This window comes from Elephas maximus, chromosome 20 (genome assembly GCF_024166365.1).
Source record: "Elephas maximus indicus isolate mEleMax1 chromosome 20, mEleMax1 primary haplotype, whole genome shotgun sequence".
NCBI classification, from domain to species: Eukaryota; Metazoa; Chordata; class Mammalia; order Proboscidea; family Elephantidae; genus Elephas; species Elephas maximus.
The window spans coordinates 37,956,669-37,983,912 of record NC_064838.1 but is presented as its reverse complement, the minus strand read 5'-3'; the positions used below and the strand labels follow the sequence as shown (position 1 = coordinate 37,983,912).

Sequence of the window (27,244 nt, the reverse complement as noted above, 5' to 3'; positions counted from 1 at the left end):
TGTGAGTCAGAATTGATTCATAAGCAATGGCTTTGGCTTTTGTTTTTTGTGTCTTTTTGTGGCTTGATAGCTCATTTCTTTTTATCACTGTATATATTCCATTGTGTGGATATCCCAATTTATTTATCCATTCACCTATTGAAGGACAATGTGGTTGCTTCCAATTTTTTGGCAATTATGAATAAAGTTGCTATCAATTTTTGTGTGCAGGTTTTTGTGTGGACATAAGATTTCAACTTATTGGAGTAAATACCTGGAAACATGATTGATTGCTGGATCAAAGGGTAAGCTTATGTTTACTGTCTTCCAAAGTGGCTGTACCATTTTGTATTCCTACCAGCAATGAATGAGAGTTCCTGTTACTCCACATCCTTATCAGCATTTGATGTTGTCAGTATTTTTGGATTTTAGCCATTCTGATAGGTGAGTATCTACAGGTGAATGGGAAACCCTGGTGGTGTAGTGGTTAGGAGCTAAAGCTGCTAACCAAAAGGATGGCAGTTTAAATCCACCAGGCGCTCCTTGGAAACTCTATGGGGTAGTTCTGCTTTGTCGTATGGGGTCACTATGAGTCAGAATTGAGTCGATGGCAATGGGCTTTTTTTTTTTTAATAGGTGGGTAATGGTATCTCATTGTTTTCATCTGCAATTACCTAATGACGTTTGTTGTTGAGCATCTTTTATACGCAATATCTGCATATCCCCCCACGTGTCTGTCAGTTTGTTGTACTGTGGGGGCTTGTGTGTTGCTGTGAAGCTGGAAGCTATGCCACCGGTATTCAGATACCAGCAGGGTCACCCATGGAAGACAGGTTTCAGCTGAGCTTCCAGACTAAGACAGACTAGGAAAAAGGACCCGGCAGTCTACTTCTGAAAAGCATTAGCCAGTGAAAACCTTATGAATAGCAGCGGAACATTCTCTGATACAGTGCTGGGAAATGAGCCCCCCAGGTTGGAAGGCACTCAAAAGATGACTGGGGAAGAGCTGCCTCCTAGTCGACCTTAATGACATGGATGGAGTAAAGTTTTTGGGAGCTTCATTTGCTGATGTGGCACGACTCAAAATGAGAAGAAACAGCTGCAAACATCCATTAATAATCGGAACCTAGCATGTACGAAGTATGAATCTAGGAAAATTGTAAATCATCATAAATGAAATGGAACGCATAAACATTGATATCCTAGACATTAGTGAGCTGAAATGGACTGGTATTGGTCATTTTGAGTTGGACAATCATACAGTCTACTATGCTGGGAATGACAGCTCGAAGAGGAATGGTGTTGCATTCATCGTCAAAAAGAACGTTTCAAGACGTATCCTGAAGTATAATGCTGTCAGTGATAGGATAATATCCATACGCCTACAAGGAAGACCAGTTAATACAACTATTATTCAAATTTATGCACCAACCACTAGGGCCAAAGATGAAGAAATAGAAGATTTTTATCAGCTGCTACAGTCTGAAATTGATCAAACATGCAATCAAGATGCATTGATAATTGCTGGCGATTGGAATGTGAAAGTTGGAAACAAAGAAGAAGGATCAGCAGTTTGAAAATATGGCCTTGGTGGTAGAAACAATGCCGGAGATTGAATGATAGAATTTTGCAAGACCAATGACTTCTTCATTGCAAATACCTTCTTTCACCAACATAAACGGCAACTATACACATGGACCTCGCCAGATGGGATGCGCAGAAATCAAATTGACTACATCTGTGGAAAGAGACGATGGGAAAGCTCAATACCATCAGTCAGAACAAGGCCAGGGGCTGACTGCGGAACAGACCATCAATTGCTCACTTGCAAGTTCAAGCTGAAACTGAAGAAAATCAGAGCAAGTCCACGAAAGCCAAAATATGACCTTGAGCATATCCCACCTGAATTTAGAGACCATCTAAAGAACAGATTTGACGCATTGAACACTAATGACCGAAGACCAGATGAATTGTGGAATGACATCAAGGACATCATCCGTGAAGAAAGCAAGAGGTCATTGAAAAGACAGGAAAGAAAGAAAAGGCCAAGACGGATGTCAGAGGAGACGCTGAAACTTGTTCTCGAACGTCGAGCAGCTAAAGCAATAGGAAGAGTTGATGAAGTAAAAGAACTGAACAGAAGATTTCAAAGGGCGTCTATGGAAGAAAAAGTAAAATATTATAATGACATGTGTAAAGAGCTGGAGGATGGAAAGCCAAAAGGGAAGAACAAGCTCGGCGTTTCTCAAGCTGAAAGAACTGAAGAAAAAATTCAAGCCCCGAGTTGCAATAGTGAAGGGTTCCATGGGGAAAATATTAAATGACGCAGGAAGCATCAAAAGAAGATAGAAGGAATACACAGAGTCGTTATACCAAAAAGAATTAGTCGATGTTCAACCATTTCAAGAGGTTGCATATGATCAGGAACCAACGGTACTGAAGGAAGGAGTCCAAGCTGCTCTGAAGGTATTGGTGAAAAACAAGGCTCCAGGAATTGATGGACTATCAATTGAGATGTTTCAATAAACAGATGCAGCACTGGAGGTCTATGCCAAGAAATATGGAAGACAGCTTCCTGGACAACTGACTGGAAGAGATCCATATTTATCCCTATTCCCAAGAAAGGTGATCCAACCAAATGTGGAAATTATAGAACAATATCATTAATATCGCACGCAAGCAAAATTTTGCTGAAGATCATTCAAAAACGGCTGTAGCAGTATATCGACAGGGAACTTCCAGGAATTCAGGCCGGTTTCAGAAGAGGATGTGGAACCAGGGATATCATTGCTGATGTCGGATGGATCCTGGCTGAAAGCAGAGAATACCAGAAGGATGTTTACCTGTGTTTTATTGACTATGCAAAGGCATTCGACTGTGTAGATCATAACAAACTATGGATAACATTCCGAGGAATGGGAATTCCCGAGCACTTAATTGTGCTCATGAGGAACCTTTACATAGATCAAGAGGTGGTTGTTCGTACAGAACAAGGGGTTACTGATTGGTTTAAAGTCAGGAGAGGTGTGCGTCAGGGTTGTATTCTTTCACCATACCTATTCAGTCTGTATGCTAAGCAAATAATCCTAGAAGCTGGACTATATAAAGAAGAACGGGGCATCAGGATTGGGGGAAGACTCATTAACAACCTGCGTTATGCAGATGACACAACCTTGCTTGCTGAAAGTGGAGAGGATTTGAAGCACTTACTAATGAAGATCAAAGACCACAGCCTTCAGTATAGATTACACCTCAACATAAAGAAAACAAAAATCCTCACAACTGGACCAATGAGCAACATCATGATAAATGGAGAAAAGATTGAAGTTGTGAAGGATTTCATTGTGCTTGGATCCACAATCAACAGCCATGGAAGCAGCAGTCAAGAAATCAAAAGACGCGTTGCATTGGGTAAATCTGCTGCAAAGGACCTCTTTAAAGTGTTGAAAAGCAAAGATGTCACCTTGAAGACTAAGGTGTGCCTGACCCAAGCCATGGTATTTTCAATCACATCATATGCATGTGAAAGCTGGACAATGAATAAGGAAGACGGAAGAAGAACTGATGCCTTTGAATTGTGGTGTTGGCAAAGAATATTGAATATACCATGGACTGCCAAATGAACGAACAAATCTGTCTTACAAGAAGTACAACCAGAATGCTCCTTAGAAGCAAGGATGACGAGACTGCGTCTCACATACTTTGAACATGTTGTCAGGAGGGATCAGTCCCTGGAGCAGGACATCATGCTTGGCAGAGTACAGGGTCAGCGGAAAAGAGGAAGACCCTCAACGAGGTGGATTGACACAGTGGCTGCAACAATGAGCTCAAGCGTAGCAACAGTTGTAAGGATGGCTCAGGACCGGGCAGTGTTTCGTTCTGTTACGCATAGGGTCACTATGAGTCGGAACCGACTCGATGGCACCTAACAACAACAACAACATCTGCATATCTTCTTTGGTGAGGTATCCAGATCATATGACTACTTTTTAATTGGGTTGTTTGGTTTCTTATTGTTGAGTTTTAAGAGTTCATTGCATATTTTGGATTAAAAAAAAACACAAAACTGTTGCTGTAGAGTCAGTTCCAACTCGTGGCGCCCCTTTATGAGGTGTGTGTTTGGCAAATATTTTCTTCCAGTCTGTGGCTTGTCTCTTCATTCTCTTAACAGCATCTTTTGCAGAGCAGAAGTTTTTAATTTTAATAAAATTCAACTTACTAATATTTTCTTTCATGGATCGTGCTTTAGGTATTGTATCTAAAAACTCGTTGCGAAACGAAAGATAGCCTAGATTTCCTTCTACATTGTCTTCTAAAAGTTTTATAGTTTTGTATTTTACATCTAGGTCGGTAATTCATTTTGAGTTTTTTTTTTTTGCATCCAATGCTCAGCTGTTCCAGCACCGTTTTGTTGAGAAGGCTATCCTTTCCCCATTGAATTGCCTGTGCTCCTTTGTCAAAGATTAGTTGACTTTGTGTGGTCCCTTACTGGGCTGTCCATTCTGTTCCATTGATCTACGTGTCTATTTTTCCATCAATGCCACACTGTCTTGATTAGTGTAGCTTTATAGTCTTGAAGCCCAGTAGTGCCAGTCCTTTGACCTTCTTCTGCAGTATTGTGTCGGCTGAGACTTTTGCCTGTCCACATAAAATTTAGAATCATTTTGTTGATATCTGCAAAATAACTTGCTGGGATTCTGTTGAAACGATAGATCAGGTTGGGAAGAATTGACATCTCAATAATAATAAGTCTTCCAATTAATGAACACAGACTATCTCTACATTTATTTAAGTCTTCTTTGTTTCTTTTAACAGAATTTGTAGTTTTCTGCAGATAGATCCAGCGCATATTTTGTTGGAGTTGTACATAAGTATTTCTTTTTTGGGTGGAGCAAATTGTAAATAATAAATGGGCTCTCGTGGTGCAGTGGTTAAAGCGCTTGGCTGCTAGCAGAAAGGTTAGTGGTTCAAACCTAGCAGCTGCTCTGTGGGAGAAAGATGTGGCAGTCTGCTCCTGTAAAGATTTACGGCCTTGGAAACCCTATGGGGCAGTTCTACTCTGTCCTACAGGGTTGCTATGAGTCAGAATTGGTTCAATGGCAATGGGGTTATTGTAAATAATATTGGTTTTTAAATTTCCAATTCTAATTGTACCTTGCTGGTATATTGGAAAGAGCCCTGGTGGTGCAGTGGTCAAAGCTATAGACTGTTAACCAAGAGGTCACCAGTTTGAAACCACCAATGAGTCAGCGGGAGACAGATGTAGCAGACTCCTTCAATAGAGATTTACAGCCTCGGAAACACTATGGGGTTGCTATGAGTTAGAATCAATTCAACGGTAGTGGATGGGTATATTGGAAAGCAATTGATTTTTGTATGTAATCTTGCTATAATTGCTTATTAGTAACAGTTGTTTGTTTTTGTCATTTCTTGGAGATTCTAAACTACGTAGATAATCATGTTATCTGTGAACAAAGATAATTTTATTTCTTCCTTCACAATCTGTATACTTGTTGTTTCCTTTTCTTGTTGTATATTGCACTAGCTAGGACTTCCAGTTAAATGTTGAATAGGAATGACGAGAAAGGACATCCTTGCCTCGTTCTTGATCTCAGGAGGAAAGCATCCAGTTTCTCACTATTAAGTATGATGTTAGCTGCAGGTTTTTTGTAGGTGTTCTTTATCAAGTTGAGAAAGTTTCCCTTCATTCCTAATTTGCTGAGAGGTTTTACATGAAGGAGTATTAGATTTTGTGAAATGTCTTTTCTGTATCAATTGATATGATCACATGATTTTTCTTCTTTAGCCTATTAATGTGGTCAGCTACATTAATTGGTTTTTGAATGCTGACGCTGCCTTGCATACCTGCAATAAATCCTACTTGGTTATGTTTATACATTGTTAGATTCAATTTGCTAATATTTTATTGAGGATTTTTCCATCTCTGTGATGAGAGCTGTTTGTCCACAGATTTCGTTTTTGGAATGTCTTTGTTTGGTAGTAGGGTAATACTGGCTTCACAGAATAAGTCAGGAAGAGTTCTCTCTGCTTCTGTTTTCTGGAAGAGATTGCAGAGAGTTGGTATTATTTCTTTCTTAAATGTTTAGTAAAATTCATCAGGGAAACTAACTGTGCTTGATGTTTTCTTTTTTGGAAGGTTATTAATTATTGATTCAATTTCTTTAATAGATCATTCGGATAATCTGTTTCTCCTTTTCTGAATTTTGGTAGTTTGTATCTTTCAAGGAATTGGTCCATTTCATCTGCATTATCAAATATGTGAGCACAGAGTTATTTATAATCTTCATTGATTATCCTTTTAATGTTCATGAGATCAGTTGTGATGACCTCTCTTTTATTTCTAATATCTTTGTGTTCTCTCTTTTTTTTCCTTGCTTATCCTGGCTAGAGATTTATCTTTTTTTTTTTCCCACAGAAACGGCTTTTGGTTTTGTTGACTTTGTCTATTCTTTTTCTGTTACCATTTCATTTATTTCTGCTCTAATTTTTATTATGTCTTCTGCTTACTCTAGGCTTAAATTCCTATTCTTTCTCTAATTTTATAAAATGGAAACTTAGATTATGATCTTGGCTCTTTCTTCCATTCTAATGTATGAAATTAATGCTATAAATATCCCTCTAAAAATTGCTTTTGCTGCATCTCATAAATTAAAAAAAAAATTTTTATCATGCTTTAAGCGAAAGTTTACAAATCGAGTCAGTCTCTCACGCAAAAATTTATATACACCTTGCTATATACTCCTAATTGGTCTCCCCCTAATGAGACAGCACACTCTTTCCCTCCACTCTCTATTTTCATGTCCGTTCGGCCAGCTTCTGACCCCCTCTGCCCTCTCATCTCCTCTCCAGATAGGGGATGCCAACATAGTCTCATGAGTCTACTTGATCCAAGAGGTTCACTCTTCACCAGTATCATTTTCTATCCCATAGTCCAGTCCAGTCCCTGTCTGAAGAGTTGGCTTTGGGAATGGTTCCTGTCCTGGGCTAATAGAAGGTCTGGGGACTATGACCTCTGGGGTCCTTCTAGTCTCAGTCAGACCATTAAGTCTGGTCTTTTTATGAGAATTTGAAGTCTGCATCCCAGTGCTCTCCTGCTCCCTCAGGGGTTCTCTGTTGTGTTCCCTGTCAGGGCAGTCATCTGTTTTAGCTGGGCACTGTCTAGTTCTTCTGGTCTCAGGCTGATGTAGTCTCTGTTTATGTGGCCCTTTCTGCCTCTTGGGCTCATAATTACCTTGTGTCTTTTGTGTTCTTCATTCTCCTTTGCTCCAGGTGGTTTGAAACCCATTGATGCATCTTAGATGGCCGCTTGCTGGTGTTTAAGACCCCAGAAGCCACTCTCCAAAGTGGGTGCATCCCATAAATTTTGATAAGCTGTATTTTTGTGTAATTTAAAATATTTTTTAGGTTTCCCTTAAGACTTCTTTGACCAATGCATAATTTAGAAATGTGTTCTTTAATCTCCAACTATTGGGAATTTTTTATTTATCTTTCTGGTGTTGATTTCTAGTTTAATTCCACTGTGGTCTTAGAGTGTACTTTGTATGATTTCTGTTCTTTTAATTTATTGAGGTGTGTTTTATGGCCCAGAATGTGGTCTGTCTTGGTGAATATTCTATGTGAGCTTGAGAAGAAAGTGTATACTGCTGTCATTGGGTGAAATACTCAATAAATGTCAATTAGATCCAGTTGATTGACAGTGCTCTTTAGTTCAACTATACCGTACTGATTTTCAACCTGATGGATCTGTCAGTTACTGATAAAAAGGTATTGAAGTCTTTAACTATAATAATGGATTTGTCTATTTCTTCTTGCAATTCTATCAGTTCTTGACTCACATGTTTTGACACATTTAAAATTGTTATGTCTTATTAAAGAATTGACCCTTTTATCATTACATAATGCCCCTCTTTATCTCTGATATTTTTCCTTGTTCTTAAATCTGCTTTCTCTGACATTAACATTTGGCTTTCTTTTGATTAGCTTTAGCAAGGCATGTCTTTTTCCGTCCCTTTCTTTTTAACCTATCTGAATCTTTATATTTAAAGTAGACTTCTTGTAGAGAAGGCATAGTTAGGTCTTGTTTTTTATCCACTCTGAAAATGTCTTTTGTATTTTTAAACCATTCATATTCATAGTGGGTTAATATCCAGAACCAATTTGAAACTATTTTCTATTCCTTTGTTCTGTTTTCCTCCCCCACCTCTCTTTTTCTGCCTTCTCTGGTTTTAGTCAAAGGTTTTATATAATTCCATCTTCTCTCCTTTCTTAGCATATCAATCATATTTCTTTAAAAAAATTTTTTTAAATGGTTGCCCTCGAGTCTGCACTATCCATTTTTTAACTAATTTAAGCTCACCTTCAAATAATACTAGATTGCTTCACATGTAGTATAAGTGTTCTCAGCTCCTCCCTTCTGCCCCTTATGATATTGCTTTTATTCATTTTGCTTACTCGTATAGTATAATCACCAAATGCATTATTATTTTACTTTAAACAGTTATCTTTTAAATCAATTACAAATAAAAAATATATTTTATTTTACTCTCACTTATTTCTTTTCTGATGCTCTTCCTGTCTTTATGTAGATCTGAATTTCTCATCTATATCATTTCCTTCTCCCTGAAGAACTTCTTTTAACATTTCTTGCAGGGGAGATCTGGCAGTGAATTCCCTTAGGTTTCCTTGTTTTGTTCTTTATAATTTATTATTTTTTTATTTTGCTGTAGTTGAGAATATACACAGCAAAACATACACAAATTCCACATGTATAATTCAGTGACATTACATTCTTCAAGGTGTGCAACCATTCTCACCCTCCTTTTCCAAGTTGTTCCTCCTTGCCCGCTAAGGTTCCTATTTAATCTTTCGAGTTGCTGTTGTCAATTTGATCCATTATAGATAGATAGATCTTTAAAAAGCATAATATTCAAGGCAGACATTCTTTATTAGTTAAGCTAAACTATTTTTTGGTTTTAAGAAGCCTTCAGGGGATATTTTTGGTTTAAGATTTAAAGATTATCTGAGGGCAATAGATTCTGGGATTCATTCAGCTTCTATGGCTCCAGAAAACCTGGATTCCAGGAGAATTTGAAATTTTGTTTTGCATTTTTGATCAAGAATTCTCCTATAGTTCTGGTCTCATGGCAGAGGAGGCAGTTGTTCATGGAGGCAGTTAGTCACACATCCATTTCATCCTCCTATTCCTGACTGTTCTTCTTTTGTTGCTTTAGGCTAATAGAGACCAATTGTTGTGCCTTGCATGGCTGCTTGCAAGCTTTTAAGTCCCCAGGCACTACACAACAAACTAGGAGGTAGGACAGAGGCACTAAACACATTATTAGGCCAATTACCTGGGAGGGCCCATGAAACCGTAACCCTAAACCTCCAAACCAAGGAACCAAATCCCATGCGGTGTTTGATTGTATGTAAGCAACCTCAGCAGCTGTTCCTTTAGTTTTTGTTTGTCCAAGAATGTCTTTATTTCTCCTTCATTTTTGAAGGATAATTTACCTGAATATAGAATTCTATCTTGGTGTTTTTTTCTTGAAATATTTCATTCCACTGTCTTCTAACTTGCATGGCTTCTAATAGAAGTTTGTTGTAATCCTTTTCCTTGTTCTGTAGGTAAGGTTTTTTTTCCCTGCTTTTGGTTTCTTTCAGATTTTCTCTTTGTCTTTGATCTTCTGCAGTTTGAATACGATATGCCTAAATGTAGATGTAAAAAATACTTTATATTGCTAGGTATTCTCTGAGCTTCCTAGACCTATGGTTTGGTGCCTGTCCTTAATTTTGGAATATTCTTGGCCATTATTCCTTCAAATAGTTCTTTAGCTTTGTTCTCTTTTTCTTCTCCTTCTGATAATCCAGTTATACATATGTTATGCTTTTTGAAATTGTCCCACAGTTCTTGGGTGTTCTGTTCTATATTTTTCATTATTTCTTTTCTTTGCTTTTCATTTAGGGAAATGTCTCTCCACGTATCTTTAAGTCCACTGATTCTTTCTCCATTTCCAGTCTGCTGTTGAGCCCAAAAAAGGAATTCTTTATTTCCACTATAGTGTTCTTTTATTTCTAGAATTTCCTTTTGATTTTTTCTTAGAGTTTCCATCTCTCTGCTTACATTACCTGTCTGTTCTTACATATTGTCCACTTTTTCCATTAGAGACCTTATTAGTTATAGTTATTTTAAATTCCCTGTCTGATAATCCCAACATCTGTGTCATATCTGAGTCTGGCTCTGATGCTTGCTTTGTCCCTTTAGACTGTTGTTTTTTCTTACCTTTAGTATCCATTGTAATATTTTATTGAAACCAGACCCGATGTATCAAGTAATAAGAATGGCAGTAAATAGCCCTCTACTGGTGAGGAATTAGACTGCATTTCATGTTTCTGTAGGTGTAGATGCCAGAAGCTTCACATTCCTCTAGCATCCTTGTTTTTGTCTCCCTATTGACTTTTTTTTTTTTTTTTATTGACTTTGGGTTTCCCTAGATAGCCTCCTTGGAGAGCCTGTGTCTTGCAGCTCTTTCAGCTGTAATCCATTTATTATACTGGAGCCCCTGTTGGTGTGGTGGCAAGGTGGGGGGCAGGGGAAGCTTTCTATAATCTTATGATTAAATCTCAGTCTTTTAGTGGATCTGTGTCTTTGGGCTGTGACCTTCTTAAGTGTTTCTTAGCTTTTTCCTCACTTTAGATGAGGTGGGGGGGCTAGAGGAAGCTAGATAGGAGAAATGCTTTCCTGGTAAAGTCTTTTCCCTTGTAGAGTAGGCTTTTTTGTTGTTATGAAGAAGTCTCTGGGTGTGTTCTTTCCCTCCCCCTACCAAATTCCTGAGGGGATCTTTCTAGTAGAGTTGCTGGAGATAAAACTCAAGAAAGTGTAGCTGCCCCTTTAAGGCTGTGACCCTCCCAGGAGTGTCTCACTCTCAAACTAATCCACACTCAGCCTCTAGCAATTCATCAAAATTACCATCTAAGTGTTTCTACCAGTTTATGGCTCCAGCAGCTCCAATCCAAGTAAGCAGACCTCAGCTGTGACTCTCTGGATTCACCTGTCTCTCCAGATATCAGGGTGATGATTTGCCCTGAAACCTCAGTTCTCTGACGGGTCCAAGAAAAGTTACTGATTTTCAGTTCCTTCAGCTTTTTCTGGTTGTAAGAACAAGAGTGACAACTTCCAAGCTATTTACATGTTGAAGTGGAAACTGAAGTCCTGCTCTTCCATTTTTAAGAGTTTTGTATATATTAGGGTTTATACGGTCACTATGAGTCGGAAACCCTGGTGGTATAGTGGTTAAGAGCTATGGCTGCTAACCAAAAGGTCAGCAGTTCAAATCTACCAGGTGCTTCTTGGAAACCCTATGAGGCAGTTCTAATCTGTCCTATACACCCTTTGTCTGTGGTGTATTTTGCAAAAATTTTTCCTAGTTTGTCCAGTTGTCTTTGACATTGTTTACGGTGATTTTTGTCATGCAGTTAAAAAAAAATGTTCTTTTGTATGATGTGAGATATGAATCTTATTTTATCTTTTCTTCGAATGGTTACCCAATTGCCCTAGCATTGTTTATTAAAAAATTTACAAACATAAAAGGGTGTCACAAGGGAATTTCTCTGTGGTGATGTAGCAGCTCTGTGTATTGATTATGGTGGTGGTTACATGAATCTATAAAAAAATAGCACAAAATTGTACAGAAATATTTAAATAATATGTGCATGAAAATACATGAATGCATGTAAAAAAAATAGTGGAAACTGAGTAAAATCTGTAGGCTAACTAGCGGTATTGTGCCAAAGTCACTTGCCTGTTTTTGATTTTATACTAGGCTTAAGATGTCATCTTTGGGAGAACCTAGGTGAGGAGTACACAGTATTCTGTGTGCTAACTTCCTGTGAGTCTATAATTATTTCAAAATAAAAAGTTTTTTTTAAAGTCCACTTTTACTATTGCTTCAGTGATTTGAGATGCCCAGATCAAATTTTTAAAAATCCAATATGTGAAAGATTGAATTTTTAAAAATCTAATTTGTGAAAGTGGCAAGTTTAGTCCATTTATATTAATCGTGATTACTGATATGGTCAGTTTGCTTTTATTCTTACTTACATCCCGTTTTGTGCTATTTACCCTGCCTTTCCTTTGCTCCTTCCTGTTTCCTATTGAATTGATGAAATTTTCTATATCCCTTCCTTTTTTTTTCTCTTTGGTATTTTGGAAGTTGTACATTCTGTTTTTATTAGTTTATTGGTTATCTTTAACATTTTAACAGGCAAACCTGATCTAATGATTTCTAAAGTTAATTAATAAATTAACTTATATCTCTAGCCTTGTCTTAGTCATCTACTGCTGCTATAATAGGAATGCCCACAAATGGGTGGCTTTAATGAACAGAAATTTATTTTCTCACAGTTTAGGAGGCTAGGAATCTGAATTTAGGGTGCCAGCTTTAGGGAAAAACTTTCTGCTCTGGGGGAAAACCATGTCTCTTTCAGCTTCCCTTCCTTGGTTCATTGGTGATCTCCATGTGGCATCTATCTTCCCCTATCTGTGCTTCCTTGCTTCTGTGCTTAACCTGCTCTTTTTATATCTCAAAATCAATTGGCTTAAGACATACTCTACACTGTTATGGCCTCATAAACATAAAGAAAACCCTATTTCCAAATGGAATTATATCCATGAGGTTAAAATTTACAATATATATTTTGGGGGGACACAATTCAAATTATAACAACCCTCCTCCTGAATAATACAAGGATTTTAGGATGCTTTAATTTCAATGCTCTGGTCTGATGTGTTATTATTGTTCAGTATAAATTTGAATTCTACCTTGGGACTGTACATCTCAAATTAGTCATCATTATCTTAGAGATTAATTGTTTAGATTTACTCACATTTTTACCAGTTTCTTTGCTAACATTTTTTTCTTTGATTCTTTCCATTCTTCTGTGTTCAATTTCCTTTTCTTGATGTGGGAGATCAAGAAAGTTCTTTCAACAAGAATCTGGGAATGGTAAACTTAGTCTTCATCAGACAACGTCTTTATTAAGCCCTTGATCTTAAATATTTAGGTAGGTTTAGAATTGTAGGTTGATATTTATTTTCTTTCAGCGTTTTGAAGATGTTATTAGTTATTTTCTAATAATTTATATTGTTGATGTTGAGAAGTCGAATCTCAGTATACCTAACCTTCCCAAGATCCTCTCATGGTCAAATATTGCTACTCTGGGTCCTACCATCACTTCCACATTCCAGCTAGTTGGATTAAGAAAGGGATAAAGAATAAAAGGGTCAAAGTTTATATGCCAGAGGTGTTTTAAGGACAGTTTTCAGAAGCTGCCACTAGATATTTCCACTTACAACCCCTAGCTACTACAGTGGCTGGCAAATGTAGTCTTTATTCTGGCAGACACATGTCCAGCTATTATTGTGGAAAGGGGGGAAATAAATATTTAGTATCTGCCACAAGGAGTTAATACCTCTTACTTCTTCTCAGTGGTATCTGTAGGTCTCTCTTTGCTTCCCTGCCCTCACACACATACTGCAGAGTATAATTTTGTATTCCTCAACATATCCTGTGCTTTCCCATCTTTGCTCTAGCTTAGGGTTTGGCAAACTACAACCTGCAGTCCAACTCCTGTTTTTGGAACACAGCCATGCTCATTTTTTTAGTATAGTTTGTGGCTGCTTTCACACTACAATGGCAGAGTTAAATAGTTGCAACAGGGACCCATGGAGCTTAAAATATTTTTCATCTGGCCCTTTATAGAAAAAGTTTGCCAACTCATGAGTCTAGCTGGTCCCCACTGACTCTCTAACCCAGTCTTTCAAAAGCCTATCCATCGGGGTCATGCATGTGCACACAGATTTACCCTCAGGGATGGTCCTTTCCCCCAGGGTTATTTGTATTTCAAAATATTGGGGAGGGGGGCGGTGGGAAGCCTAGATGTCTGACGCTAGGGGTATAGTCAAGTAAACTATGATTCAGCCATATAAAGCAGCCATTTAAAAAGTTATTTTAGAAAAATGTTGGCTAAAATGTTGTTGAATAATTTCTAAGACTTAATGCTGGAGATTTATTAGTTGATTATGCAATTTGTGAATTGGACAACACACAGTTTGAGACTGGTTGTTGCATCTGAGTGAGGCAGTGTGGGGTTTTTATAATCCGAGGAACAAAGAAAGTCAGGGAAGTCCAAGCAGTTTCGAGGAGTCTTTTGGATATTCATCAAAATGACTCTTGAATTCCTCTCCAGACAAAACAAAGTCACTGTGACACCCACAAACACCAAACACCCAGCTCTGATGTGTGCTGGACACAAACTTGCTCACAGCAGGCCCCCAAGAAGAGACTAGGCCTCTGACCCTTCTAACCTCTGCTGAGTCCACAGTCCTGGGAGGGGTCAGCTCTACATGTCCTGTCTACTGTCTCCTTGGAGACCACCTTCTGGGACCCCTGTGCTTCTCTCACCCTGTGAATGAAGGCTATTTCTAGTTAGCCTGAGCTGTGGGGACACAAGGTCTTGACAGACCCCCATCTGATGAGGACCTCTTTCCATTTCCCTCCTTACCCCAATGCTCTGACCTGCAGGTAAAAGAAACCCTAAGGACATCAGGGCCCATATCTGGCCAGTGGGGAAGATGACCCATGCTCCCAACTGACCTCCTGCCCTCTCTTCTAATGATGCCACTGTCCCCCCAGAAGGAGGGCCCCATTACTGTCCCCATTTGGCTCCTCTCCAAGGAGAGCTGTTTCTTTCCTTTCCTGAGGGTCAAATGTTTGTTATTCCTCTGGAATCTACTAACTCAGACTGGCTTCGCTATTCCCTTCCTCTGTGGAAAGCCAGAGTCAGTGCTGAGGGGAGAGGCGCCACAAGGAGTTTGGTAACTGCGATTAAACCCCAAATCTTAGCACTTAATCATTATGTGACCTTGAGCAAATTTCTTAACCTCTCTGGGCCTCAGTTTCTCCCACAAAGCTCGTTGTGTGGTAGCTGCTCCAGGGACAGATTCCTTCCCCAGCCGGAAGAAGGGGTACATTTCCTGGACACAGGGTCCTTTTTGGAGGCTGGTCTTGCACCAGGAGGGGCAATCCCTCTCCTTCCTCTGACTTGAGAAGCTCCACCATGAGGATGGTGTAGGACCAGGCAGCCCTTCATTCCATTATGCATGAGGTTGCCATGAGTTGGGGCCAGTTCAATGGCAGCTAACAACACTATGGCAGTGGCCGTAAACTGTGCTGCATTCATCTGGGGTGAGAGTGGGGAAAGGGGAGGGTCTCTTCCTCTGCAAAGTGGTATGGTCACAAGGTGAACGGTCAGGAGATCAGGGTTCTAGTCCCACCTCTGCCCTCAAACTCCCTGTGCATATGTGGACAAATCCTTTTAACCTCTAGACCTCAGTTTCCTCATCTGTAAAATGTGTCCAAGGATGCCTGTTCAACCACTTCTCAGGGTCCTGTAAATTGGATGAGAGGATGACCGTCTAGCACTTTAAAAAAGTGGCCCATGGACTGGGAGAAAAATATTTGCAAACCACATATCCAACAATGGACTAGTACCAAGACTATAAAAAGAACTCTTAAAACTCAACCATTAGAAAAACAAACAGTTCAATTAGAAAATGGGCAAGAGACATGAATAGACATTTCACCAAAGAGAACACGCAGATGGCAAATAAGCACATGAAAAGATGTTCTACATCATTAGCCATCAGGGAAGTGCAAATTAAACCACAATGAGACCTATCAGAATACTAAAAAATAGTGACTATCAGATGCTGGCGAGGATAGAGAGAAACTGGATGTTTCATACATTGCTGGTGGGAACCTAGAATGGTACAGCCATTCTGGACACAGCTTGGCTGTTTCTTATAAAAGTTAAGATGTAACCAGCATACAACCCAGCAGTCCCACCCCTGGGCATTTGAACTGATGAAAAGAAGCTTATGTTCACGCAAAAACCTGTATGTGAGCGTTCCTAGCGGCTTTATTCCTCATAGTAAAAAACTGGAACCAGAGTCCAGTTGTTCATCTGTAGGTGAGTGGATAAACAAAGTATTCATTCATTCATGCTAGGGAACAACGTTGTTATTAGTTGCCTTCAAGTCAGCTCTGACTCACAGTGACTCTGTCTATGAGAGAATGAAATGCTGCTGGTCCTGGGGCACGTCATGATCATTGATATGTTTGAGAGTTTATTGTTGCAGTCACTGTGTATTTTGAGTGCCTTCCAACCTAGGGGGCTCATCTTCCAGCGCCATATTGGACAATATTCTGTTGTGATCCATCAAGTTTTCGTTGGCTATTTTTTGGAAGTAGATCACTGGGCTTTACTTCCTAGTCTGTCTTTGTTTGGAAGCTCTGCTAAAACCTGTCCCGGGTGACCCTGCTGGCATTTGAAATACCTGTGGCGTAGCTTTTAGCATCACAGCAATGTGTAAGCCGTCACTGTATGACAAACTGACAGACAGGTGGTGGGTGGATACTACTCAGCATTAAAAAGAACAAGTTATTGATACATGCAGCAACTCAGAAAGGTCTCCAAATAACTATGCTGAGTGGAAAAAGCCAATCCCGGAAGGTTATAAACTATACGATTCTATTCATATACCATTCTTGAAACGACAAAATTATAGAGATGGAAAATAGATTAGTGGTTGCCTGGAGTTAAAGATAGGGATGGGTGGGAGGGAAGTGGGCCTGTGTGGCTGTAAAAGGACAAGATCGGGATCCTTATGGAGATGGAAATGCTACGTTTTCTTTTTTTGCTCTTTGGGAAGCAACTTATTGAGAGTCTTTGTTCTAATAATTTCACTTCTGAGACTCTACCTTAAGGAAATAATACAAAATGCCCAAAAAGTTTTATATACCATTTATCCCAGTGTTATTTTTTAAAATAATGTTTTACTGTGTTTTCAGTGAAAATTTTCATAGCAAACTAGGTTCCCATTTAACAATGTCTACACAATTTGTTCAGTGACATTGGTTACATTTTATACCGTGTGTCAACTTCCTCATTATTTCCGTTCTGTTTGTTCCATTTCCAGTACCCTAGCTTCCCTGCCCTTTTGCCTTCTTGTTTTTGCTTTAGAGTGAGTTTTGACTATTTGGTCTCATATAGATGACTTTTTAAAGAAGCACAGTACTCATGGGTGATATTGTTTATTTTATGAGCCAATCTGTTATTTAGCTAAAAAAAAAAAAACAAATGCACTTCCATCAAAAAGATTACCTTATAAAACAGTTTTGGTTTAAGGTTTAAAGAGTATCTCAAAGCAATAGTCTTGGGGAGTCCTCCAGTCTCAACTAGATTTTTTAAGTGTTTGAATTCTGTTTCACATTTTGCTCCCATTCCATCTGGATCCATCTGTTGCTTTCCTGATCAGGATGGTTGGTAGTGGTAGCTGGGTACCATCTAGTATTTCTGGTCTCAGGGTAGATAAGGTCGTGGTTCATGCAGACTATTAGTCCTGTGGATTAGTTTCTTTTCTGAGTCTTTGGTTTTCTTCATTCTCTCTTACTCCGGAGACATAGAGACCAATAGTTGTATCTTAGATGGCTGCTAGAAAGCTTTTAAGACCCTAGATGCTACTTAGCAAACTAAGATGTAGAACACAAACTTTACGTACTATATTATGCCAATTGACTGAGTTGTCCTACAAGACTATGATCCTAAGCCTTTAGACTGCATAAACCAATACTGCAAGATGTTTAATAGGTATCCGTGTTTGTGTCCCCCATGTACCTTATTGTATGTATGAATATATATGGATGCATACACTTATGTACATATACACCTGCATATAGACACATCAGAAACCCTAGTGGTGTAGTAGTTAAGTGTTATGGCTGCTAACCAAAAGGTCAATAGTTCAAATCCACCAGGCGCTCCTTGGAAACTCTATGGGGCAGTTCAACTCTGTTCTATAGGGTTGCTATGAGTTGGAATCGACTCCACGGCAGTGAGTTTGTTTTTTGTTTTTTTTTGAGTTTTATAGACACATCTATATATGCCCACCTGTATACACACGTGCATATCTGTACACTTGTATGCATACATACACGTCTCCACACTCCTATTTAGTTGTTGTTGCACAGTTGTGTATGTCCTAGCATTTACCAAAAACATTCTTTTTTTCCTGCGTACTTCTTAGTGACATCATTTACCTTAGCTAAGCTGTGCACACTTCACCCACATTTGGTGTTGTATTTCCCATCCCCTAAAAGAACAAGTTTCTACTATCTAGAGAGTTACCTCGCCCCCACCACTCCCATACCTGGTAACCACCAGTGAATGTTGGTTTTAGTACGTATACCTATTCATGTCTTTTTTAGAATAGTGAGATCATGTACTATTTGGCCTTTTGTGATTGACTTATTTCACTGAGCATAATGTCCTCCAGTTTCACCCACGTTATAACACATTTTGAGCCCTCATCGTTATTCATGTGGCTGCACGTAGTATTCCATTATATGTGTGTACCACATTTTGTTTACCCATTCATCCTCATCCATTGAGGTTGTTTCCATCTGTCTTAGTTATCTAGTGCTGCTATAACAGAAATGCCACAAGTGGATGGCTTTAACAAAAAGAAATTTATTTTCTCACAGTAAAGTAGGCTAAAAGTCCAAATTCAGGGTGTTGGCTCCAAGGGAAGGCTTTCTCTCTCTGTTGGTTCTGGAGGAAGGTCCTTCTCATCAATCTTCGCCTGGACTAGGAGTTCTCCTTGCAGGAACCCCGAGTCCAAAGGACCTGCTCTGCTCCTCGCACTGCTTTTTTGGTGGTACGAGGTTCTCTTGTCTCTCTGCTCACTTCTCTCTTTTATATCCCAAAAGAAACTGGCTCAAGACGCAATCCAACCCATAGACTGAGTCTTCTCTCATCAACACAACTGTCGCCCATACCCCCTCATTAACATTATAGGGGCAGGATTTACAACACATAGGAAAATCACATCAGATGACCAAATGGTGGACAATCACACAATACCGGGAATCATGGCCCAGCCAAATTGATGCGCACATTTTGGGGGACACAATTCAATCCATGACATAGTGCTGCAATGAATATACGTGGGCATATGTTTGATTGTGTCTTTAGTATTATATCTCAAGGGTATATACCCAACCTTGGGATTGGGATCTTCTTCTAGTTTTTTTTTAGAAAGCGCCATACTGTTTTCCACAGTGGTTGTACCATTTTACAACCCCACAAGCAGTGGATAAGGGTTCCCAATATCCCCACAACCTCACCAGTATTAGTTGTTTTCTGTTTAATGCATCAGTGCCATTTTCGAAAGGTGAGATGGCATCTCGTTGTAGTTTTGATTTACATCTCTCTAATGGCTAATGGGAAACCCTGGTGGCATAGTGTTAAGAGCTACGGCTGCTAACAAAAGCTTGGCAGTTCAAATCCACCAGGTGCTCCTTGGACTCTGTGGGGGCAGTTCTACTCTGTCCCATAGGGTTGCTATGAGTCGGAATTGACTTAATGGCAATGGGTTTGTTTTTTTTTTCGGAATAGCTAATGATCGCGAGCATTTTTTTCATGTGTCTGTTGGCTACTTGAATGTCCTCTTTGGTGAAGTGTCTGTTCTTGTCCCTTGACTATTTTTCAGTTGGATTATTTGTCTTTTTGTTGTTGTGTTGTTTAAGTTTTCTATATATTTTAGAGTTTTGACCCTTATCAGATATGTCATTCCCAACGATTTGTTCCTAGTCCGTAGGTTCTCTTTTTACTCTTTTGATAAAGTCTTTGATGAGAATAAATATTTCATTTTTAAGAGGTCCTGGTTATCTAATTTGAATTCTGCTGCTTGTGCATCAACAGTTGTGTTTGAGAATTTTTTTTTTTTTTAATTAGGTCCCATAGTTTTGTCCGTACATTTTCTTCCAAGAACTTTATAGTTTAACATTTAGGTCTTTGATCCAACATGAGTTAGTTTTTATGTGTGGTATGCACGTGAGTCCTGTTTTATTTTTCTGCATGTAGATATTCAATTTTGCCAGCGTCATTTGTTAGAGAGACTGATTCCCATTGAATAGACTTTGACCCCTTGTGGGTATGTCCTGCATCTTGGCTGTATCAACGTCAGTATCCTGGTTGTGATATTACGTATAGTTTTCAAAGATGTTACCAAAGAGTAAAGCATACGTGGGATCTTTCTTATTATCTCTTAAAACTGCATGTGACATTACAATTATCTCAAAATTAAAAGTTAGTTAAAAAAAAAAAAAGTGATCCAGGGTGAGTTCTTTTTTTAAGAAGTTTCTGAGGGCAGCGGTACTTCAGTGGTAGAATTCTCACCTTCCGTGCAAGAGACCTGGGTTTGATTCCCAAATAGGGTACCTCGTGTGCAGCCGCCACCCATCTGCCAGTGGAGGTTTCAATGTTGCTATGATGCTGATGAACAGGGTTCAGTGGACCTTCCAGACTAAGATGGACTAGAAAGAAAGACCTGGCAATCTACTTCTGAAAATCAGCCAATGAGAACTTGTGGATCACATCAGTCCGACCTGTAACTGATTATGGGGATGGCTTAGGACCGGGCAGTGTCTCATTCTGTCGTGCGTGAGATCACCATGAGTTCAGTGGTTAGCTGAACAGCCGCTAACAACAACATAGAAGTTTCCAGGAATGACCTGTACTGCTGACCTCCAGTAGTTGTCAAACTGCTGCCTGCCAAGGTAGTGGTGATTCTGAACTGTGGTCCCTCAACAGCCCCACCTCACCTACTTCAACCAGAAAAAATCCACTTTGGTTTGTTAGGAAGTCTCTTAAATTTTATTTGTCAAAAAGATTTTTTTGCTTAAAAAAATAAGAAGTTTGAAAACTACTTAAATTGAATTTGAATCCCTCATTTTGCATTTGTCAGAGTGAACTAGTGGTTGACTTCCCCAACTCTCTGTTTTTTTGTTTGTTTTTATTTCAGTCCTTGCTCTTTGAGGTAGGTCTTGGAACTTTGAGGTAGGTCTGAGAGTTAGGAGGGATCTCAGGATTCCAGGTCCAACTTTTTCCCTCCTGCCATGGCAGGTTCTTACTATTCCCATTTTACAGGTGAAACAACTGAGGCCTAGAGGCCCAAAGTGAGTCAGGCTTAATCTAAATTTAGGAATAGCTCCATCTCACAGGGCATCAGCTACAGCCATTGTTTCTCAAAGAACATGGAGTTGCGAAGATTCTGATGTGGGCCAGAAGCTAACTCTTCAAGCACATACCAGAGCTTCTAAACAGAGAGGTTGAGTTGGAATTTCTCTATGGTAGAATGGAAAGATCCGGGGCTTTGGAGTCAGGGAGACCTGAGTTCAAATGCTGACTCAGCTACTTCCCTGCTGTATGACCTTCTCTGACCTCACTTTTATCATCTATGAAACGTGCAATGCCCCAACTCATAGTGACCCCGTGTACAACAGGACGAAATGTTGCCAGGTCTTGCATCATCTGCACAATGCGATCGTTGGTATGCTTGAGTCCTAGGGGGCTCATCTTCCAGCACCATATCAGACAATGTTCTGTTGTGAGCCATGAGGTTTTTATTGGCTAATTTTTGAAAGGAGATCACCAGGCCTTTCTTCCTAGTCTATCTTATTCTGGAAGCTTTGCTGAAACCTGATCACCATGGGTGGCCCTGATGGTATTTGAAATGCCAGTGGCATTCCAGCATCACAGCAACCCACAAGCCACCACAGCATGGCAGACTGACAGTTGGGTGGTGATTTAGAGGGCTCATTTAATAGATATTTTAAGATGATTAAGACAGTCCCTGCCCTCACAGACACTCATTTGGTGATTAAATAAAAACTCATATAAAGGACCAGACTCATGGGTGCTCAGTGTAGGTGCATGTTCTTCTCTCCCTATGCCTACAAGGCATAACTCTCAGACCCCTGAAGTCACTGGGGTGTTCCCATCAGCTGAGGGACCCCTGCCTTCACTCCAAGTATACCAGTGTGTAGTGAAGGCTGATGGTGTGCCAGGCACTGGACCAAGCTTTTTGTATAAAGATCCTCACCCTGGATCGGGACTGCCATTTGCCCATTTTTATGGATGTGAAGACTGAGGCCCAGCTAACTGTTGTCTGAAGAGTGCATGTGCTGCTGAGTCAGGCAGCCTGCTGGCAGCTCTGGAACTCAGGGAAGCCGGATGCCATCTCAGCTGCTGGCCTGGTTCCCGTGGGGCAATCAGCTGTGCCTACAGGACGGTAGGCGGTTGTTCTGTGAATCACCCCTACGCAGGGCAGTGAGGTCACCTGAGGAGGTTACTGAGCAGGGGGCCTCTATTCCAGCTGGCAGCTCTGTCATGGCCCACAGCAGAGAGGCAGGAGATGCCCTGAGATTGTCTATCCAGCTGTGCCAGGGTCTTTACAATCCTGATCTGAACAGTGTACCCAACAACCAGATACTGAGACAGAGTATCTGATCTAGTGGTTCTCACACTTGAGCAGGCACCAGAATCACTTGGGGGGGGCTAGTTAAAATACAGATTGTGGGTCCCACCCCCATAAAGTTTCTGATTCAGTAGGACTGGGATGGAGCCTAAGAACTTGCATTTCTAACAAGTTTTTAGGTGATGTTGACCACACTTGAGAATAACTGATATAGTCCAACATCTTTCCTCTGATTAACGGTGGTCCTCAAGTCTTTTCTTACATTCCTTCAGGGACGGGGAACTCACTGCGTATTCTGTCAACCTGTTCTATTTCTTGATGGTTTTTACTTTGAGGATATGAACTTTGTGTGTGTATGCCTGTGTTTAGCTGAAAACTAACTTTGTAGGCTCTCCCTGTGCCCCATTCTTTCTGCCTCTGAACTATGTGGTCTCATCAGAAAGAAACAATTGGAGGGGCGAGGAGATTTGCAATTAGACCTAGCATCTGCCTCACCTCCACTGCCCTTCAAACTCCAGGCTCTGTTCTACCCTCTAAATCAACGCTACCTAATAGAAACATATTGTGAGCGACATAAGTAATTTCAAATTTTCTAGTGGCTACATTTAAAAAAAGAAAAAAGAAGCAGGTGGAATTAATTTTAGCAATATATTTTGTTTAGCCAATATATATACATGTATAATTCCTTCTGAGTTGGAGATGACTTGATGGCAACTAACAATATACATAATCTTATAATTTTAACAGATAATCAATACGAGCAATTATGAATGATTTATTTTATATTCCCTTTTTTTTCATACCAAACTTTTGAAACCCAGCGTGTATTGCGCATTACAGCTCATCTCAATTCCTACTCGCCAAAGGCTATGGAGCCAAGGTGGCTGCTGTTTTGAACAGCGCAGCGCTAAATGTCTCATGACCCTGTCCAAGTCCCCATCTCTCTACTATAGCTCGTGTTGCCCAATGCCTGCCCCTCACAGCTGCCCACTCAATCCAAAATGCAGCACCCAGATGGTCCTGTAAAACACCAACTTGACCTTGGGTGGCCCTCATGCCTGGCTCTCCATCACTCTCAGGGTAATGTCCTGGTTCCCTGGCCTGGCTTCTTAGGCCCTATCTCTCTTGCTTTCCTTCCCCCCTCCCCAGCCCTTAAGGCCCCCATTCTCCAGCTGTACTGAATTATTTGCAGGTAAAAAAAAACTAGTAGTTTTTTACAGTAATGCCTCTTACCTTTAAGCCTTTGCACATACGGTTCCCTCTGCCTGGAATGTCCTCTTCCCTGTTTCTTAGTCTAGCCCTCAGGTTACTCATCCATTTGACAAAATATATTGCACACCTACTATACATCAGGCACTGTCTTAGACCCTGGGCAGATGAATACATAACAAGGAAATGTGCGTAAGAAAATATATAGCATGTGAGATGGTGATGAGGGTATGGAGAACAAAAGGCAAGGTGAGATGGAAAGGCGGTGCCAGTGCTACTATTTTATACAGGGTGGTCAGGGAAGGCTTCTTGGAGAAAGTGATATTTGAGTAGAGATCTGAAGAAGTGAGAGAGGGAGGCATTTGGCTAAATGGCTGCCTGGGGGAAGAGCATTCTAGATAAAGGGAACAGCCAGTGCAAAGGCCCTGAGGAGGGGGAATAGCCTAGTGTGGCTGGAGCAGAGTAAGGGAGGAAGTTGTAGGAATTAAAGTCAGAGAGAGCAAGAGGTAGGGGTGCAGATTGTGCAGGGCTTTGAGGTTTTCTCTGAGGGAGGTGGGAGCCATGGGAGGGTGCTGAGCAGAGGAGGGATGTGAACTGACAGTTTTTAACAAGATCTTTAGGCTGCCATGATGAGAACAAATCGTAGGGGGGCAAAGGCAGTAGAGGGAGGCTAGTGATAATGTTGGCTGGACCAGGGTGGGAGCTGTAGAGATGGACAGAAGACTTAGATTCAGGATAGCTTGAAGATGGGGCCAACAGGATTTTCCAGATGGGTCAGATACAGAGTATAAGAGAACCAAGAGTCAAGGATGACTCCAAGGGCCTTGGCCTGAGTCTGGAGTTTGGATGTCTCCTCTTCCAGGAAGCCTCCTGGGAACTCCCAACTCTCTGGGCCTTGCCTCTCCTAGGGCCTGTTCTGGCCTGTCTCTCCTGCAGGCTGGGTGCTCCCTGGGGCAGTGGCAGGTCCTGTTCACTGTCAGGCTCCCAGAGGAGGTGTCATCACGCGTTGATAAGGGCGTGAGGGGCAGAGGCAGGCTGACTAGATTCAATATCCTAGCCTCAGCTGGGTGAGGTCCCTCTATGGCCTTCTCCCAGCCTGTGTTTCCTCTCTGCACAAGGCAGATGGATGCTTCCCAAAAATGCCTCTAGCCTTGGCCCAGCTTCCCCACCCAGAGAGAGCACTGCCAGTACCAGCTTACAGGAGTCCCCAAGCCAAAACCCTGCCCCTCCCAGGAATATGCCAGTGCCTTCCCTGCTGGGGCCCATAGGGCTCGTTGGCCCACATGGCTGGGGCCTGAGTCAGCATCAACTGGTAGAAGTGGTGGGGGGCGGGGGTGCATGGGACAGGCCCCACCTACCCTCTTCCTGGAGCTTCGCACAGCCATGGGTGGCACAACTGACTTCATATCCACCATCCCCTGCAGTCAGAGGGCATGGCTGTGGCCCTAGGGGCTGGTCCTGGGATGTAGCTGCCCCCACCCACTCCTCCTGGGGTGTCCTGAGAAAGCGTTAAGTCAGGCAGGAAGGCCTGGGGCTGATAGCACAGGCCGGAAGGAATGCCACCCCATGAGTGTGTGGGGCCCAGCCACGTCAGGGCCGCCTGCCCCGCCCCCCTGTCACGGGCCTGACCTCCTGCTTTCCTCCTCCCCTGCCCAGCCTGGCCTCAGCACAGCGCACACAGCTCACCAGGCAGCGCAGACAGGCCGCTGGACCACAGGTAATGAGATGCTGGGCTGGGGGAGGGATGGGATGGGCCATTAATTTTTAAGGGGGTCAGAGAAGAACAGTTCTCAACAGGCTGGACACGCTGTGGTTCCTAGGTAGACCTGGGTTTGAATCCCAGCTCTGCATCTCCCTAGCTGGACAAGAACCTCAGTTTCCATCTCTGGAAAAATGGGGCAAGGGGAGATGACAAAAACCTCCTGGGTTGTTCTCAGGCTTCCACCAGTCCGTGCCTGGCCATAGTAGGTGACCAACTCCTGATGCCGTCACTAACTTGCTGTGGGACCTTCAGAAAACTTTGACTTTTCTGAGCCTCAGTTTTCCTATTTGTGAAATGAAGGCTTCTCCTCCACTGCCATTATGGGGCCTTCAGAGGACGAAGGCGTTGCCCCCAAAGTCTCGGTCTCTGTGCCACGGGCCCCCGCCTTCCTGCCAGACCCGGAAGATTTGAGAGGATAAGGATAAAAAAAAAAGCACCTTTGGAGAGAAAAATGCTGAATAGAGAACTGGGTCTTGTGGGAATGGGCCCCAACACCTTGGGCCGCGCTGAGATCTCTGCTGCCTTTCAGAGCTCACGCAGGCAGGCAGTGTGGCCTGGAGGTGAGGAGCTGGCTGGTGGTTCCCTCTGAGTCCCCACCTGCCTCAGTTCCCACCACCACTGCACCTCTGGGCAGGCACGTCAGCTCCCTTTTCTGCCTTCTGCTCTGAGCATCTTGTCAGAGGCGGCCTTCGGGCCTAAAGCCAGTCTGTTTTCCTTTTAAGGGGGATGAGGAAGGTGACGAGCTTTTGCTGATTATTTTATTTTGTTTTGTTTAGAAACTGTCCAGAAAAAGTTCAGAGCCTTAACTAGGGAATCAAGAGTGGCTGTTAGGGGGAGTTATGGTGAGTGAAGTGTGGGGTCCAAACCAAGCAGACCTATAAATAATGAGACTCTTTCCTGAAATTTCTAGAACTCCGGCAAGTGTAGCCCTTTAGGACACTAGGTGGCCTGTGCTTTGAAATCCTCTCAAAGCCACCTTCTTAAAGACACATCTCTCATGCCCGGGCTGCATGCCAGGGACAAGCTGGGCTGTACCTGCCCACGCTGTCACCTCATGCTCACAACAGCCCTATGCGCTAAGGGGCATGCCCATTCTTTTATTTATTTTTAAATAACAGCTTTATTGAGAGAGAATTCACATACCATCAAATTCACAAAGTATACACAATTCAGTGGCTTTTAGTCTATTCAGAACTCTGTTTAGAGTTCTGCAACTATCGCCATAACCTAATTTTAGAACATTTTCAGCACCCCAAAAGAAACCCCACACCCTTTATCCATCACCCCCAGTCCCCTCTCCCATCTCTTCCCAGCCCCTGAAAACCACTAATCTTTCTCTCTATGGATTTGCCTACTCTGGATATTTCATATAAATGGAGTCACACCCTATGTGGTCATTTTGTGGCTGGCTTCTTTCACTCAGCATGCTTTCAAGGTTCATCCGTGTGGTAGCATGTGTCAGTATCTCATTTCTTTTTATGGCTGAATAATATTTCATTGTATGAATATGCCACAATTGGTTTGTCCATTCATCCATTAAAGGTCATTTGGGTTGTTTCCATTTTTTGACTATTATGAATAATGCTGCTATGAACCTTTGTGTGCAAATTTTTATATGGACATATGTTTTCTATTCTTTTGGGCATACATACCTGGGAGAAGAATTGCTAGATTATGTGGCAAATCTATGTTTAACATTTTCAGGTACTGCCAAATGTTTTCCAAAGTGGCTACACCATTTTACATTTTCACCAGCAATCTAATTTCTCTATATCCTTGTCAACACTTATTATCGTTTGTGATTCTTATTCTATCCATTCTTGTGGATGTAGTGTGTCATTGTGATTTTGATTTGCATTCCCCTAATGTCTAATGATGTTTTACATGTTTTCATGCGT

General features: G+C 41.3%; 1 protein-coding gene across 5 annotated transcripts in view; it reads left to right on the top strand.

Moving 5' to 3' along the window:
* The first annotated feature begins 222 nt into the window (after positions 1-222).
* The window catches only part of TMEM40 (transmembrane protein 40), a 73,850-nt gene continuing 46,828 nt past the window's right edge, over positions 223-27,244 (top strand). For 2 of the 5 annotated variants that reach the window (XM_049862814.1, XM_049862813.1), the window contains exons 1-2: positions 24,982-25,301; positions 26,123-26,188. In XM_049862814.1, the coding sequence (XP_049718771.1) occupies positions 25,151-25,301; positions 26,123-26,188 (217 nt within the window). In that variant the 5' untranslated portion in view covers positions 24,982-25,150. Of the gene's footprint in view, positions 285-24,981; positions 25,302-26,122; positions 26,189-27,244 lie in introns of those variants that run through there. The other 3 variants (XM_049862817.1, XM_049862815.1, XM_049862816.1) reach the window with 3 other exon arrangements.